The sequence below is a fragment of the Bidens hawaiensis genome, unplaced genomic scaffold (assembly GCF_021521415.1).
Source record: "Bidens hawaiensis isolate Kalapana, Puna unplaced genomic scaffold, B.hawaiensis_p1.1 tig00012085_1, whole genome shotgun sequence".
NCBI lineage: Eukaryota > Viridiplantae > Streptophyta > Magnoliopsida > Asterales > Asteraceae > Bidens > Bidens hawaiensis.
Genome location: NW_027491971.1, coordinates 130,144 through 143,367, shown reverse-complemented (window position 1 = coordinate 143,367; position 13,224 = coordinate 130,144). Strand labels below are relative to the sequence as shown.

General features: G+C 35.1%; 2 protein-coding genes and 1 pseudogene across 2 annotated transcripts; all 3 read right to left on the bottom strand.

Annotated features, from left to right (window-relative positions):
- Positions 1–5,460: 5,460 nt before the first annotated feature.
- LOC143539883 (putative uncharacterized protein YDL057W) lies at positions 5,461–7,435 on the bottom strand. The gene is made up of 6 exons (XM_077033068.1): positions 7,236–7,435; positions 6,824–6,931; positions 6,567–6,649; positions 6,187–6,308; positions 5,898–6,062; positions 5,461–5,822 (listed from the first exon to the last, which is right to left on the bottom strand). Exons 3-6 carry the CDS (start codon positions 6,638–6,640, stop codon positions 5,542–5,544), a joined length of 642 nt encoding a protein of 213 aa, XP_076889183.1. The 5' UTR covers positions 6,641–6,649; positions 6,824–6,931; positions 7,236–7,435; the 3' UTR covers positions 5,461–5,541.
- Positions 7,436–7,794: 359 nt separating this feature from the next.
- Positions 7,795–9,110, bottom strand: LOC143539866 (uncharacterized; annotated as a pseudogene).
- Positions 9,111–9,638: 528 nt separating this feature from the next.
- LOC143539901 (uncharacterized) lies at positions 9,639–11,452 on the bottom strand. The gene is made up of 6 exons (XM_077033086.1): positions 11,417–11,452; positions 10,780–10,898; positions 10,608–10,690; positions 10,329–10,447; positions 10,038–10,199; positions 9,639–9,922 (listed from the first exon to the last, which is right to left on the bottom strand). The coding sequence occupies exons 1-6, from the start codon at positions 11,445–11,447 to the stop codon at positions 9,639–9,641; spliced, it is 798 nt and encodes a 265-aa protein (XP_076889201.1). The 5' UTR covers positions 11,448–11,452.
- Between the last annotated feature and the right edge of the window lie 1,772 nt (positions 11,453–13,224).

The window sequence follows — 13,224 nt, the reverse complement described above, 5'->3', positions numbered from 1 at the left end:
TAGTTTTATGATTTAGTTAACTTTAAAGTTTTTAGAGTTTATGAATCTAAGCTGGAATATAATTAGGCAAAAATGTCAACACACGTGATTGTGCGGTGCATATTTTTTCATCACACCTTTAGTACACTATATGTGGTGTATGAATTATCGTGTGGGAAATATTAACCCTAGATCTAATCCTCTAATCCCGTGGTGCTTAACGCAATTTTAGATAATCCTTTCCGAATCAAAACCAAATCATGGTGTATGGTTAACTTTTGTATTGGTTTGATTTAAATTGTGAGTCTTAATGTATCAACCTCACTTGTTGCAAAGGTCGCCAAATGGCTATATAGTTATCATGTTTTGTTAAGACACAACATGAACTTAGTTAGTAGGCACAACATTAATCTAGGAAAGTGGTTTCACCAACAATACCTCATCATACATAAATTACAATTCTCTTATATATAGTTATTATATAGTCACCTTGTAATAAAAAGCTTTGGTTAATATCATAAAATGTTAAAAAAAGACTTTTAGTTTTGCACGAAATAATCATTCAACTTAATTTGGTAAGTCAAAGGCTTGAAGTCGTTAAAACTTATTTATAATTCATTGGTATTTACTAAAATGTACTTTTTATTGACAAATTAGCCAAAATTTGATCCTTTGCAAAAATTGTATAATAAAATTTTATTACATAATATAAATTTAATTTTGAGCCCCGTATGCTTTGTTTTATTTGTGAGAAGTTTGGTGGATCCATCATATCATATCATCTCATCTCAATCTCCACTTAGAAAATTTTGCATCTTTATAAAAGTGGTGACGGACACACTTTTTGCCTTTAACAAATAAAAGTAATTAGCCACATGTTCATCCTTAGATATACTATTAAGAATATGATGATAAAACATAAAGGTAACACTTTTGTGGTTAGTTATATCATTTATATCTTATATATAAGTCGGGTGATTAAAAATGAGTTCAGGTCAATATAAGTCAAAGTAAAATTAGTCGTTATTAAAAAGTAATAATTTGATGTGGGTCTTAATAGGTTTGGACCAAAATAGACTCAAGTTGAATGAGTTCAAGAAAAAAAAATATAAAAGTACGTTTACCTACATCATTTTTATGGTGACTAGTGGCAACAAGTAAATGTGATGTCCATCGTTGCGGTTAGGATGAGGTGGTGGTAGTTTCTATTGTGGCGGAAACGATGGTGACAGAGACGAAGGCGATAGTGGTGGCGGTAGTGATAGTGGAGGTGCAGGCAATGAAAGTAGGCGACGATGGTGTCAATGGCCGTATGGTTGGTGACGGTATCGACGGTGGTGGCACGGTGAAGGTGTTGACAACGGTGTCACATCTATACAATAGAACCTCTATAATTTAATACTCGATATAATTAATAATTTGTCTGGTCCCAACTTGGGGCCAATACAAATTGGACCCTAATCGATAAAATAACAAAATATAATTTTTTTTTGAAATCCCAATGTAAATATATTGGTCCCAACAAACGGTTAACGGAGACAAATAAATGATAATGCGTGACATTTGAACGTATTCTATTTAACAAGTTTTGCAATATGATCAGTCTTAAACATCGACTATCTGACTATATTGAGTAAAGTTTTCTAATTTGTCACATATGAATCCACGTACATTCAATTTTTAATTTTTTTTCCTTACATCAACTCATTTTTTGAACAATGGGTCATACTTATCACCTATAGTTATACGGAATTTTAAGTTTTAACACCTTGACTCAACTTATAGTAATTAGATACACAAAATTATTTCTCATATTAACTTAATGTTCGTATATCATGTTTTTTATAATAGTCACAAACTCATGCAATACGTAACTATCAACTCATTTTTTGATGTATGTTTGAAGTAACAAACACAACGTGAGACAATGTAATGAATCCTATTAAATTTCAAGTGTCATTCATAAATTTCTTTTCATGTATATCGATCCTTTATAGCCAAGCAACGTAAGATATACATTTATATAACATGTCCTCTAGTCTTGTTCTATAATAATCTATTGTACACATTTCTCACTTATTAATTAATTGTCTCTATATTTCTTACTTATTGTTCATGACTTCAAGCATAAAATGGCCTATCGACGTCATAACAATGCAAGCTTACCGTGTCTGGCATCTTTTACATGACCATCCAAAAAAACAATTTGGGATCCCCATCAGTCAACTCGTGCCGGTTAGCAAGGAAGCGGATTATTACAATTTAGAATCAGTGATGTTATCATGTAATATGAAGTACACATTTGAGGAGGCGACGTAAAATACACACAACACCTAATACACTTAACGACGTGCACATCCATAATAACATTGATCATGTATGCAATTACATGTCCAAACTCCAATCCTCTGACGTAGTCTTATTTATACTACATTGGTTTCGGTTCGGAATACATTTAATATTATTTTTAACAACTTTCGTGTTTGTCTCTTCACCCCCATTAACCAACCTCTCATATGTCACTTCTCTTTTAATGAAAACACGCCCTAATTAAGAACACGAATATGTCATATGCTAGAAAAGTTGAATTTCCATACGAGCGTGTTACACGTATACATAAACTTGTTTCATGCATTCACTTTTATGAGATATGTGAATAAGCGTTTGACGATGATACACAAGATAAAACAAGTGCGAAAAATAACTCAACATATTGCATTACATTAAAAAAATTGTTTGATCGTGATATGCATACTTGAAGCAACATCACATACATATACATACATATAGAGTTGTGTATGTTTGTATATGTTTTTATGACATTTTCTAGACATTATATTGTTTCCTTGTAGTGACTTGTGTCCATGCTATATATCAATCTAAAAGTTAAAATGTGTTTGCTTATCAATAATTGTTACAAATATAAATTTTGTGATTATTTTGTTATTTTTAAAATTTGATTAAACTATGAATTAGACAAATCATTAGTATGCCAATATTGTCTCTTTGCACGTGTCAAAAGCCCCATCATGAAATTAGATTCCTTGTGTTGTATGTATTATATTGTATTGTAATGGTCATCTTAGCATGTGATTATTTGTATGGCCACCCAATATTTGGTAGGCTCACTTTGTCACACCCCTCAACTTGCAATTTACTATTTTGATCCAAAAGGTATATTTGTTTGCATATTTAAGTATTTTAACCTTGTACCAATCCAATGTTGAACGAATAATCTTTTAAAATCAATATTCTTCATGTGTAACACCGACTCTTTTTTGTTACTCGACCGAAAACTTTTTAAATGTCACCCGTATTTGATAATAACACTTACACGTACATGTTTAACCATAAAGCTATAATTTTATTTAGGAGTGTGAATAAGCCGAGCCCGAGCTTTATTAGGCTCGAGCTCGTCTTGTCTTGACTTTCTCATGAGTTGTTTTATCAAGCTTCGACTTCGTTTGCTTATTTTATTATAATTAGTTTATATATGTTTTGAATTATTTTATTATATTTGAGAAAATCCTTAAATGAGCGAAAGCTTGGCTCGAGCAAGGTTGTGCAGTTTGAAATTAATATATATAAGTCTAAAAGAAATAAAGCTTAAAAATACATAGGCTCGACAAGCCTAAACGAGTTTCCTATACAAAACCCGAGCTCGGACTCGATAACTAAACGATATTTATTTGAGGCTCGGGCTCGGCTCTCTTGCACCCCTTATTTTATTGATACATTAATGATGTTTATAGTTGTACCCTTAAGGTCAGAACTCATAAGGCATGCATCAACATATGTTTCTGTTGCATCCCACTTCATCGTGTCTCACATGAGACAAACATCATACTGCTAAAAATAGGCTTCGGTGACTTTAAACACATTTCAAGGAAAAGCATGAATTATTGAAAAGAGAAAAACTAGACTGTTGTTTCTTTCATATCCACAAGGAGATATAATACCTACATACATGCATGTAAACGAATCGAATAAATACAACGAAAGTTTGTTTGTTTAACCTTAAGAAAATGAACGCAACCGAACATGTATAAAAGAGTATCAGGAAAATAAAGACCTAGATAAGGTAAATATGAAATAATTGTTGTTACATAATTCAATTTCTACATTTACTTTCAATTTACTAAACTCTGTTGAAAGTATGAAAAGTGTTGAAATGAATGGATATATATTTGTGATGAAATATGTAAAGGGTTAAAAACAGAGAGCATGTTCTCTGAAACATGCTTCACATGGGCTGCTTGGGTCCTTCCAAACCTAACACAAACCAAAAACTTTTATCATGTGATCAAAATAAAAGACTTGCAGATTCTCTCTACCTTTATAAAATCAATTCTCATGCTCTTTTTCTTTATATGAATGCACCATAGGAATGCAAATTGGCCCAACCCATAGAAGAGTAGTATTAATTAGTTGGGCTTTTATTGGGCTGATTTAGAACATGATGAAATGATACCATTAACAAATCTGTTTTGAACTCTAATTGAAAGAACTTAAAACTTTTGATAAAATTTGTGAAAAACCTTAAATTTTATTAATTAGTTATAATTAAATTTATTACGTTTTTCTATTTTTTTTTTGTATATTTTGTGAAAAAACCTTGGGCGAGCCTAAGCTCGGCTCGAGCTTGTGTAGTACCTTAAATTGGCCAAAGCTTGGCTATGCAGTGTGAACTTAATGGATATAAGTTCAAAAGAGGTTAACCTTAAAAAATACACATGGCTCGAGCTCAACAACCAAACGACCTTTATGTGAGGCCTGGGCTCTGTTGGAGCTCGAAAAAGCTTTGCTCGTTTTGAGCTTTTTATCGATCCGAGCTCTAATATTAAGCTTATATTATATCTTTATGACTAAAAATCTGGTTTTTATATATTGCAGGTTCCTGAAACTGCAATTTATTTTATTGAAGACGAGAAAAAGGCCCCGGCAGTTTGAAATTTGCAGGTGAGTGTTGGATAAACTTCGTATGTATTCGTGATATAAAAAAGTGGTGTACGATCTTTTATGCACAAAGTACATTGTTAGTTGAATCATAATGGGCTTAACTTTGTACTACAATGCAAGTCTATGAAAAGACAGACCTGCATATCCTATGTTTGGATGAACTATCCTGTTTATGATTATTTTGATTACCAACTTGCAATAATTTTCGTATCAATTGCAGCTACATTGATTTTAAAATGGTTTGATGAGATTATATGTTTAGCTATGTTGTAACAAATTGAGATACCTTTCCTCCTATCGATTCTTTTTTCTCGAAATTTATCTTTTAGTTTAATCTTCAATTTTAAAACGAGAACTAAACACTCGGCAAAATGAAGTTTACGACTCTAAGTCCTAACAATCAAATGAACTATGTTGGATTTTTATCTTTCGATGTTAGTTATGGTGCAGGTTAAAAAGGTTCAACTACTAATTGGCAAACACTATACTTTGATAACACAGTCCAACACAAAAATTTCACAAGTCAATACAATTATGCTTCTTAAAAGTTTTATTTTTGTTCCAGGTACCAAAAACAAGAACACAACATAGTTCTTCAGAGAGTCATGCTCTATGCATATTGTCCTTTAAGAACCCCAAAACAACCGACGCTAACTCGTCTCTGTGGTTGGTGTAATTATGGTTAGCCCCTTCAATGATTCTTAACTCATGGTTGGGTATGATCTTGGCAAACTCCAAAGCATCTTCAACTGGAATGATCTCATCAACTGATCCATGAACGGTCAACACCTTGCAATCTTGGTCAACTTTAAGTCCCGCTTCATGCATGTTTGTGTTCAGGCGTTCCATAAGACTTTCCTCTGTCACACGATATACTAATGCTCCTAAATAAGCAGAAAAAAGTTGTAATTCCATTTCCACAGATACGGGTCAAAACAGATAATCGTAAATGGTTAAACCTTTTCTGGATTTGATGTTAACAAAACCATCTTTTTTCACTCTTTCCAGATTTTCTTTTCCCAAACGCTCCTCAATGCCCCTATCCATCTTATATCGACCAGACAAGTTTACAACTGTGTGAATATCGTGATGTAAAGACGCGTATAAAACCACCACATTCCCACCTGCAAAAAGATATTATTTTGTTAGCTCTGAAACTAATAACCATGTTGGCTTTCAATGTTAAAAGTCAAATTAAAATTGAAGATTGTTTGACCTCAAGACGTAAAATTGGCTAAAAAAACATACCTTTACTATGTCCAAGAATTGCACTTATAACACGATTTTCTGCAGTGCAATGTTGGATTACTGCATGTAAGTCATCAACCTCCTTACGATAATTACCAAATTGAAATATTCCTTCACTTTCCCTGAAATCCAAAAGTTACTAGAAAACATTTTGGCTTACGGGTTCAAATAACCAGAGCTAATTTGAAAAATGTTAACCATTTAAATATTAGACTTATAACATAGTGCCCCTGCTTATAGCATGTACATTTAGTTTTTTTTTTGTAATTAGATAGTTTCTTGAAACTCAAGAGGATTCATATTTCATACTAGCTTTGAAATTGGCAATTAGTCAATTTGACTTCAAAAGTCAAAGTCCATCATTTAACATTTTCACTTACCCGTTTCCTGAAAAATCAAAGCGAAAAGCACTAATCCCGTGTTTCTCTAACGCAAGAGCGAGTTCCACCATCATACTGTAGTCCTGGAGAAAGAACAAAACTCACAATAAGAAGTGACAACTTTAACCATAAACAGGTTAACGATCAAAAGGGCCGAACAAGGCTAAATATGTCGAAAATCGTGCAAAGTGTAATCTTGATGCTTCAACCTCTTAAATCAATATATTGAACATCAAAAGTAATTGAATAAGATGTACCTTTGAGTCTCGGAAGCCATGACACAAGATCACAATTTCTTTGGACCCCGTTTCGTGTAACAGACCAACTAGTTTTTCACCATACTTGTTTTCTATAATTATTCTGTTCTGTTCAGTTTCAGTCCCTGAAACAGTTGAATAATAATGGATGATAATCCCAAATCTTGCAGTATAGCTTTATAAATCAAACAACTTTTATCCTTGTAACTAGTACATCCCATTTGGCTTATCAGTTATAACTATTAACGTGAAAAGGGGTAATCTTTTTAGTTGAAATTGGCATACACTAGCATTATTAATTCCAAAGTGAAATGGGTTAATCTTAAATCAGAAATGAACACTTAAAGCAAGTATCTTTAGTGTAAAATTGAAGTGGGTATACCGAAAGATTGCCTGAAAAGTAAAAACTGACCTGGGTTTTGATCGGAGTTTGCAGCGGTGGTGGTGGAGTCTCCGGCAGCCATCTGCAGCTTAATTATTCGTCGTCTACTGCTAGTGTTAAGAGTGAGAGTGTGAGAGTGGTTGTTGATGGATTTGAGTGTAGAATCTGATAATGATAAACAAGTAACGTTTACTAATTTGGAGGGTGTTAAATAATAATAAACCATATGAACCATTGTCAAGTGTCAACCTTTTGGTTTGGTTTCGAGAATATTAATGTTTTATTTATTTAGTTAGCTATGTGGAGCATATGAAAGCTAAATAGTTAAGCGTGGCTATCAAAAACGAATCAGTGAGTTCTTGGATGGCAATTCATCAGGGATAATATATTAATATTGGGGGTACGAGAAGCCGAATGTTACAGGTTATTACCCGTTGGTCGGTTGATCACATAAGTGGTGTATTGATATTGAGCCATGAATCTTGATGATTATAATAATATGATTTGTTATTTAAAACAAGTCATCACCAGCTTAGCATACTTGCCATCAAATAATCATTTAAGCACACTTCAAGATAATTATATAATTCTACATCCATACAAATACTTTGCTTCAAATTTTATTTGGTTCAAAGAACACAAAATGGTTCCTCAAAAGGTTCATATCCTATGCATATTGGCCATTATGAAAGACAAAACAACAGAAGCTAATTTGTCTCTTTTGTTAGTGTAACCATGGTTAGCCCTTTCAATGATTCTTAACTCATGGTTAGGTAAAATCTTGGCAAACTCCAAAGCATCTTCAACTGGAATAACTTCATCAGCTGATCCATGAACAGTCAACACTCTGCAATCTTGGTCAACTTTAAGGCATGCTTCATGCATGTTTGTGTTCATCCATTCCATAAGACTTTCATCAGTCACACGATACAGAATTTTTCCTACATAAGCATGAATATAGTTTTGTAATTTCACATACGCGTTATATCATAACTGTTTTTATTAATTTAACTTTTTTGGATTTGATATCGATAAACCATCCTTTTTTGAGGGTTGTTTATAAATGTTAAAAGTCAAAATCTTGAGGGTTGTTTGACCTTAAAAAGTCAAACTGTAAAAAATATATTTATTTTCAGTCACAAATGAAACTTAAAACAATGTGAGCAGTGAGCACTCAAAAAGAGTTTTCTCAATGTTAAAAGTATAAAACTTGAAGCTTTTTTTTACTTCAAGAAGTCGAAACAGACAAAATGATGTACATACCTTTACTGTGTCCAAGAATTGCAGTCACAACTCGATTTCTGCAGCAAAGTGTTGAGTTACTGCTTTTAAGTCATCTACCTCTTTATGATAGTTACCAAATTGGAATAAGCCTTTACTTTCCCTGAAATGTAGAATTCGCTTTACTATCGTAACGAATCAGCAGAAAATATATGCATTTTGACTTGCCCGTTTCCAGAAAAATCAAATAGAAAGGAACTGATCCCTTGTTTTTCCAACGCTAAAGCAAGATCTGCCATCATAATATAATCCTGGAGACAATGAATCTTTCAAAAATTACAAATTCATTTCAAATAATGCATCAGAATTCTAAACTTTTTTCAAGAAAGTGTTTTCTGTTGTTGCAGCAGCTTAAAGCTGATACTTTGATGCAATATTCTAGTTATTTAATAAACTTATTCCATTTAATTCATCTTATATAACTAAAGATTCAATATTTGGAACACAAGAAAAGAAAATAATTACGAACCTTTGAGTCTCGGAAGCCATGAGCCCATGGCACAAGATTGCAATCTCTTTGTACCACGTTTCGTGTAACAAACCCACGAGTTTCTCGCCACAATTGTTTTGTATAACTATTCTCTTCTGTTCAATCACTGAAGCCAAAAATTCAATATAAGGCATATATATATTATTCTAACTTTGATGTTAAATGAGATGGTTTTGAACCATGACACAAGATTACCATCTCTTTTGACCACGTTTCGTGTAACAAGCCCACTAGTCTCTTCTGGTCAATCCCTGAAACGTTCTCAAATATTGTAGGATCAAAACTGCAGACGGGTTAATCATACATTCAGAACTTAACATTTAAACCAAAAGTGAATTTAGCGTGAAACTGAAGTGTGTATGCTGAAATATCGCCTGCTTAACTCTTTGAGAGTGGTTCTAGACTGGTTTGAAAATATGATAAACAAGGAGTCTTAGTGGTGTTTATTAAATTGGAGTATGTGAAATAAACTATGTGAATCACGCATCACGTGTCTGCCGGCATTTAGTGAGCTTACAAAATGTGAATGTTTTGTTTATGCAGATCTCAAGACAACACATGCAGAACACATCTCATTAAAGTTTAATGGTGCATAACTGACTTAAGTTTCAATAAATGGTGACAGTAAACTTATGGATATTTAAGCAAATTCATATTTACAGTCAGGAATCAAATTTTAGTTTGGTCTTCAAGAAATCCAAAACAGCAGAAACTAATTCATCTCGGTGGTTGGTGTAATCATGGTTCGCCCCTTCAATGATTCTTAACTCATGATTGCGTATGACCTTGGCAAACGCTAAAGCGTCTTCAACTGGATTGATTTCATCAGCTGATCCATGAACAATCAACACACTGCAATCTTGGTCAACTTTAAGTCCAGCTTCATGCATGTTTGTGTTCAGAACTTCCATTACACTTTCCTCCGTCACATGATCCAACAATTCTCCTAAATAACGGATCAGTTGGAAAAATAAAAACATTTAGGTAAAAGAAAACCGCTCAAACGGGCCAAAGCTTGCTCAAACGACACACACACACAAATATAATTGTATATGATTAACCTGTTTCAGATACGATGTCGATAAAACCATCTTTTTTAAGTCTTTCCAAATAATCTTTTCCCAAAAACTCTTTGAACCTATCCATATTATAACGACCAGACACATTGACAACCGTCTTGATATCATGATTTGAAGATGCGTATAAAATGACCTCACTCCCACCTGCAAAAAGATTTTCCAGAAAACAATCAGGATAAAGTTTATATCACTTTAAATGCAAGTTGCTAAAGAGCAGTACATTTAGTTTTACATAAATTTGAAAATGAAGCCAAATAAGCTAAAACAACATACCTTTACTATGTCCAATGATAGCACTTACAACACGATTTGCTTCACTGAAATGTTGGATTACTGCTTTTAAGTCATCAACCTCCTTACGGAAGCCACGTTGAGGTAAGCCTTCACTTTCGCTGAATAATTGTCAAAGAAGATTTGCCAAATTTTGTAGAAATATTAGCGTGTCATTTTTGTACATCATGTGGCATGTGATAGGACATTTAATAATGAATCAAAATCTGGTAATGAATTATAACTTAGTTTCTATCATCCTATAAACGCTATAGAATTTACCCGTTTCCTGAAAAATCAAAGCGAAAGGCGCTGATTCCATGCTTCTCCAATGCAAAACAGAGGTCCACCATCCTACTATATTCCTGGAGCCAACAAAACATCCCACAATATGTTAAAGAAAATAAATATAAAAACATTGAACATGAAAAGCGAACGGAAAGGTAGCATGCACCTTTGTAGCATGGAAGCCATGGCATACGATTACAATCTCTTTAGATCCTGTTTCATGTAACATTCCCACAAGTTTCTCGCCGTTATTGTTTTTTATAACTATTTTCTGCTGTTTAATCCCTGAAAACATGTAAGACTATCTAGTAAATTATCAAGGTAAAAGTAGAAACTGGATTAAGATTACCCATCTAAAATACAATAAACACTAACTAAAATATTCTATCTAGTAACTACCATTACATAACTAACTTATAGGATAAGAATTACCCTATAACTTTCAATAGTATGCAATTTTGAGCAGATTGCATCATACTATATTTCTTGTTCAACTTTGTTGATTCTTGCAAATATAGATAGTTTTAAAGGTCAAAAAGAATCCTAAAGCTTCTATTAATATTATTATTCAATGGCTTAAAAGTTTTGATGCCAAAGGCGCTAATCTTTTAACTTAAAGATTGAGATATATATTCTAAAACTTTATGATCATCAGAGTAAACTTCACATAAATATAACTTACAGTTTAAAAATCATAGGATGAAATGGGTTAGTCAACAACTCAGAAATGAAGTCAAAAGCAGCTAAATTTAGTGTAAAACTGAAGTGGGTGTACTATATAGAAAGATGGCCTAAAAAGTGACCTAGGTTTGCAGAGGTGGTGGTTGAGTCCATCTTCAGCTTAATTTGTCTTCTGGTGTATCAGTATTGTATTGGAGGGTATATTTTTAAGTAGACTGAAGAGGTAGGTCCCAGCAGAGCCCAGTTGGACCCGCAAGACTCACCTTGAAAAGGGACGTCTGCGCATTTGAACCCGCAAGACTCCTTAACGGACGTCTGCGCGGTTGAACCCGCAAGACTTAACTTAAAAGGGACGTCTGTGCAGAGACCAACTGGATCCGCAGGACCCACCATGCTCAGAGACGTGACGTCCTTACGCGCAGTACGCAAGCTGTTCCCGCAGGAAAAGCCTCCCAATGGTGAAGTACTCTGCCTGTCCCCGCAGTTGCGGATACAAGCCATCAGGGAAAGCTACCTGCGCAGCAAAGCTACACGCACAAGGCACTTAACTCATAATAATTCAGTAATGTCACCTGAAGAAGGAATGAGCAAAGCCGGGAATACTCCCGCCCAAATGAGCCAGTCCGTACGATACGGGAGGATCTTTTGTACTGTACCTGACGAGGTATGGACAAAAGATCTGACCAAAGATACGACAGCTCACTGACAACAGTATGACGAGCAGCACGCTCTTGTACTGTATGTCACTATTAGCCGCTGCCTACTCACCAACCTGTCGGAGGACGTGCATAGCCTGCAGTTGGTGGAACAGGAATAGTACACAGCCGGCCTGGTCACTATCAGCCGCTGCCTACCCACCAACAACCAGCATGGCATGTGCGTAGCCCACAGTTGGCAGAACAGGAACACTATTCAGCCGGCTGTACCTTCTTGGAAACCTACCTTCGGCTATAAATACTCCAACACCTTGGAATGGTATGATCATCTCATCTTATATCTTATATCTTATACCTGATATCTGCTCTAGTTATTCTCTTAATATACACTTATATTCAAGAGCAATCTAGTCTGATTCTCACGCCGGAGGGTGGTCACAAGGAGGTACCCCCCCCTTCTCAGTGACGAGCTCACGGTGTCTGTTTTGCAGGTTGTCAGAAGAACCATCTTTGCCGGATCTAACCCCTCGTGGGAAACATCTATTTAACCCCCAGATTATCCGTAATCTGCCCGGGGTCGATTAGTGTTTCTTCATTGGCGCCATCCGTGCATAAAAGCTAGAACTTAATCCTTCAGTTCTCAAAACTTCTGGAAAGATGGTTAAAGAAACTCCGGTAACCACAACCCCAGCTACTGGGGGGAATACCGGCGACTACACAGTTTTTACGAACACTTCCCCGGTTACCCAAGCCGGAGCAAGTGCAGTAAATTTTACGAACACTACCCCAGTTACCCGAGCTGGGGCAAGTGCAGTAAATAATCGCTCACTGGGATTCACCGATACCCAGTTAGAGAGACAACGAACGAGGCTCCCCCGCCAAACACTCGATGAAGTTAAAGCGTGGGCGGAAGCACGTCAAAAAGAATTCCAAGCTGAGTTGGATGAACGCTTACGTTCACTCCAACAGCCTGAGGAATTCGGAGAGTACTTGGACGATGATTCGGAGGAATCCGATAGTGACGAAAACCCTCGTCATAGGACGAAAGGGAAGCGTAAGGAAACGGACTCCCAACCGAGAAGGCATTTTGAAGAAACATTCAAACCAAAAAACGCGGGTGGAAACCAACGTGACTTCTCAAAAACATTTAGACCAACTGTGGCAAATGCGGGAACGTCCAAATTTGCAAGGGACATTGCGGAAGCAATCGCCCCGAAAAGTGCCAAACGGATGTCCAACATCGGCACTTACGATGGTATATTTGATCCAGACGA

What these genes read in the sequence shown, in the direction of transcription:
- LOC143539883 (XM_077033068.1), bottom strand. Translation starts at nt 6,640, where the DNA reads ATGATGGTGGAACTCGCTCTTGCGTTAGAGAAACACGGGATTAGTGCT. An exon ending in AATTCTTGGACATAGTAAAG is followed by an intron (nt 6,063 to 6,186) that starts GTATGTTTTTTT and finishes ATCTTTTTGCAG; the next exon opens with GTGGGAATGTGGTGGTTTTA. An exon ending in TAACATCAAATCCAGAAAAG is followed by an intron (nt 5,823 to 5,897) that starts GTTTAACCATTT and finishes CTGCTTATTTAG; the next exon opens with GAGCATTAGTATATCGTGTG.
- LOC143539901 (XM_077033086.1), bottom strand. Translation starts at nt 11,447, where the DNA reads ATGGACTCAACCACCACCTCTGCAAACCTAG. An exon ending in TATCATTGGACATAGTAAAG is followed by an intron (nt 10,200 to 10,328) that starts GTATGTTGTTTT and finishes ATCTTTTTGCAG; the next exon opens with GTGGGAGTGAGGTCATTTTA. An exon ending in CGACATCGTATCTGAAACAG is followed by an intron (nt 9,923 to 10,037) that starts GTTAATCATATA and finishes TCCGTTATTTAG; the next exon opens with GAGAATTGTTGGATCATGTG.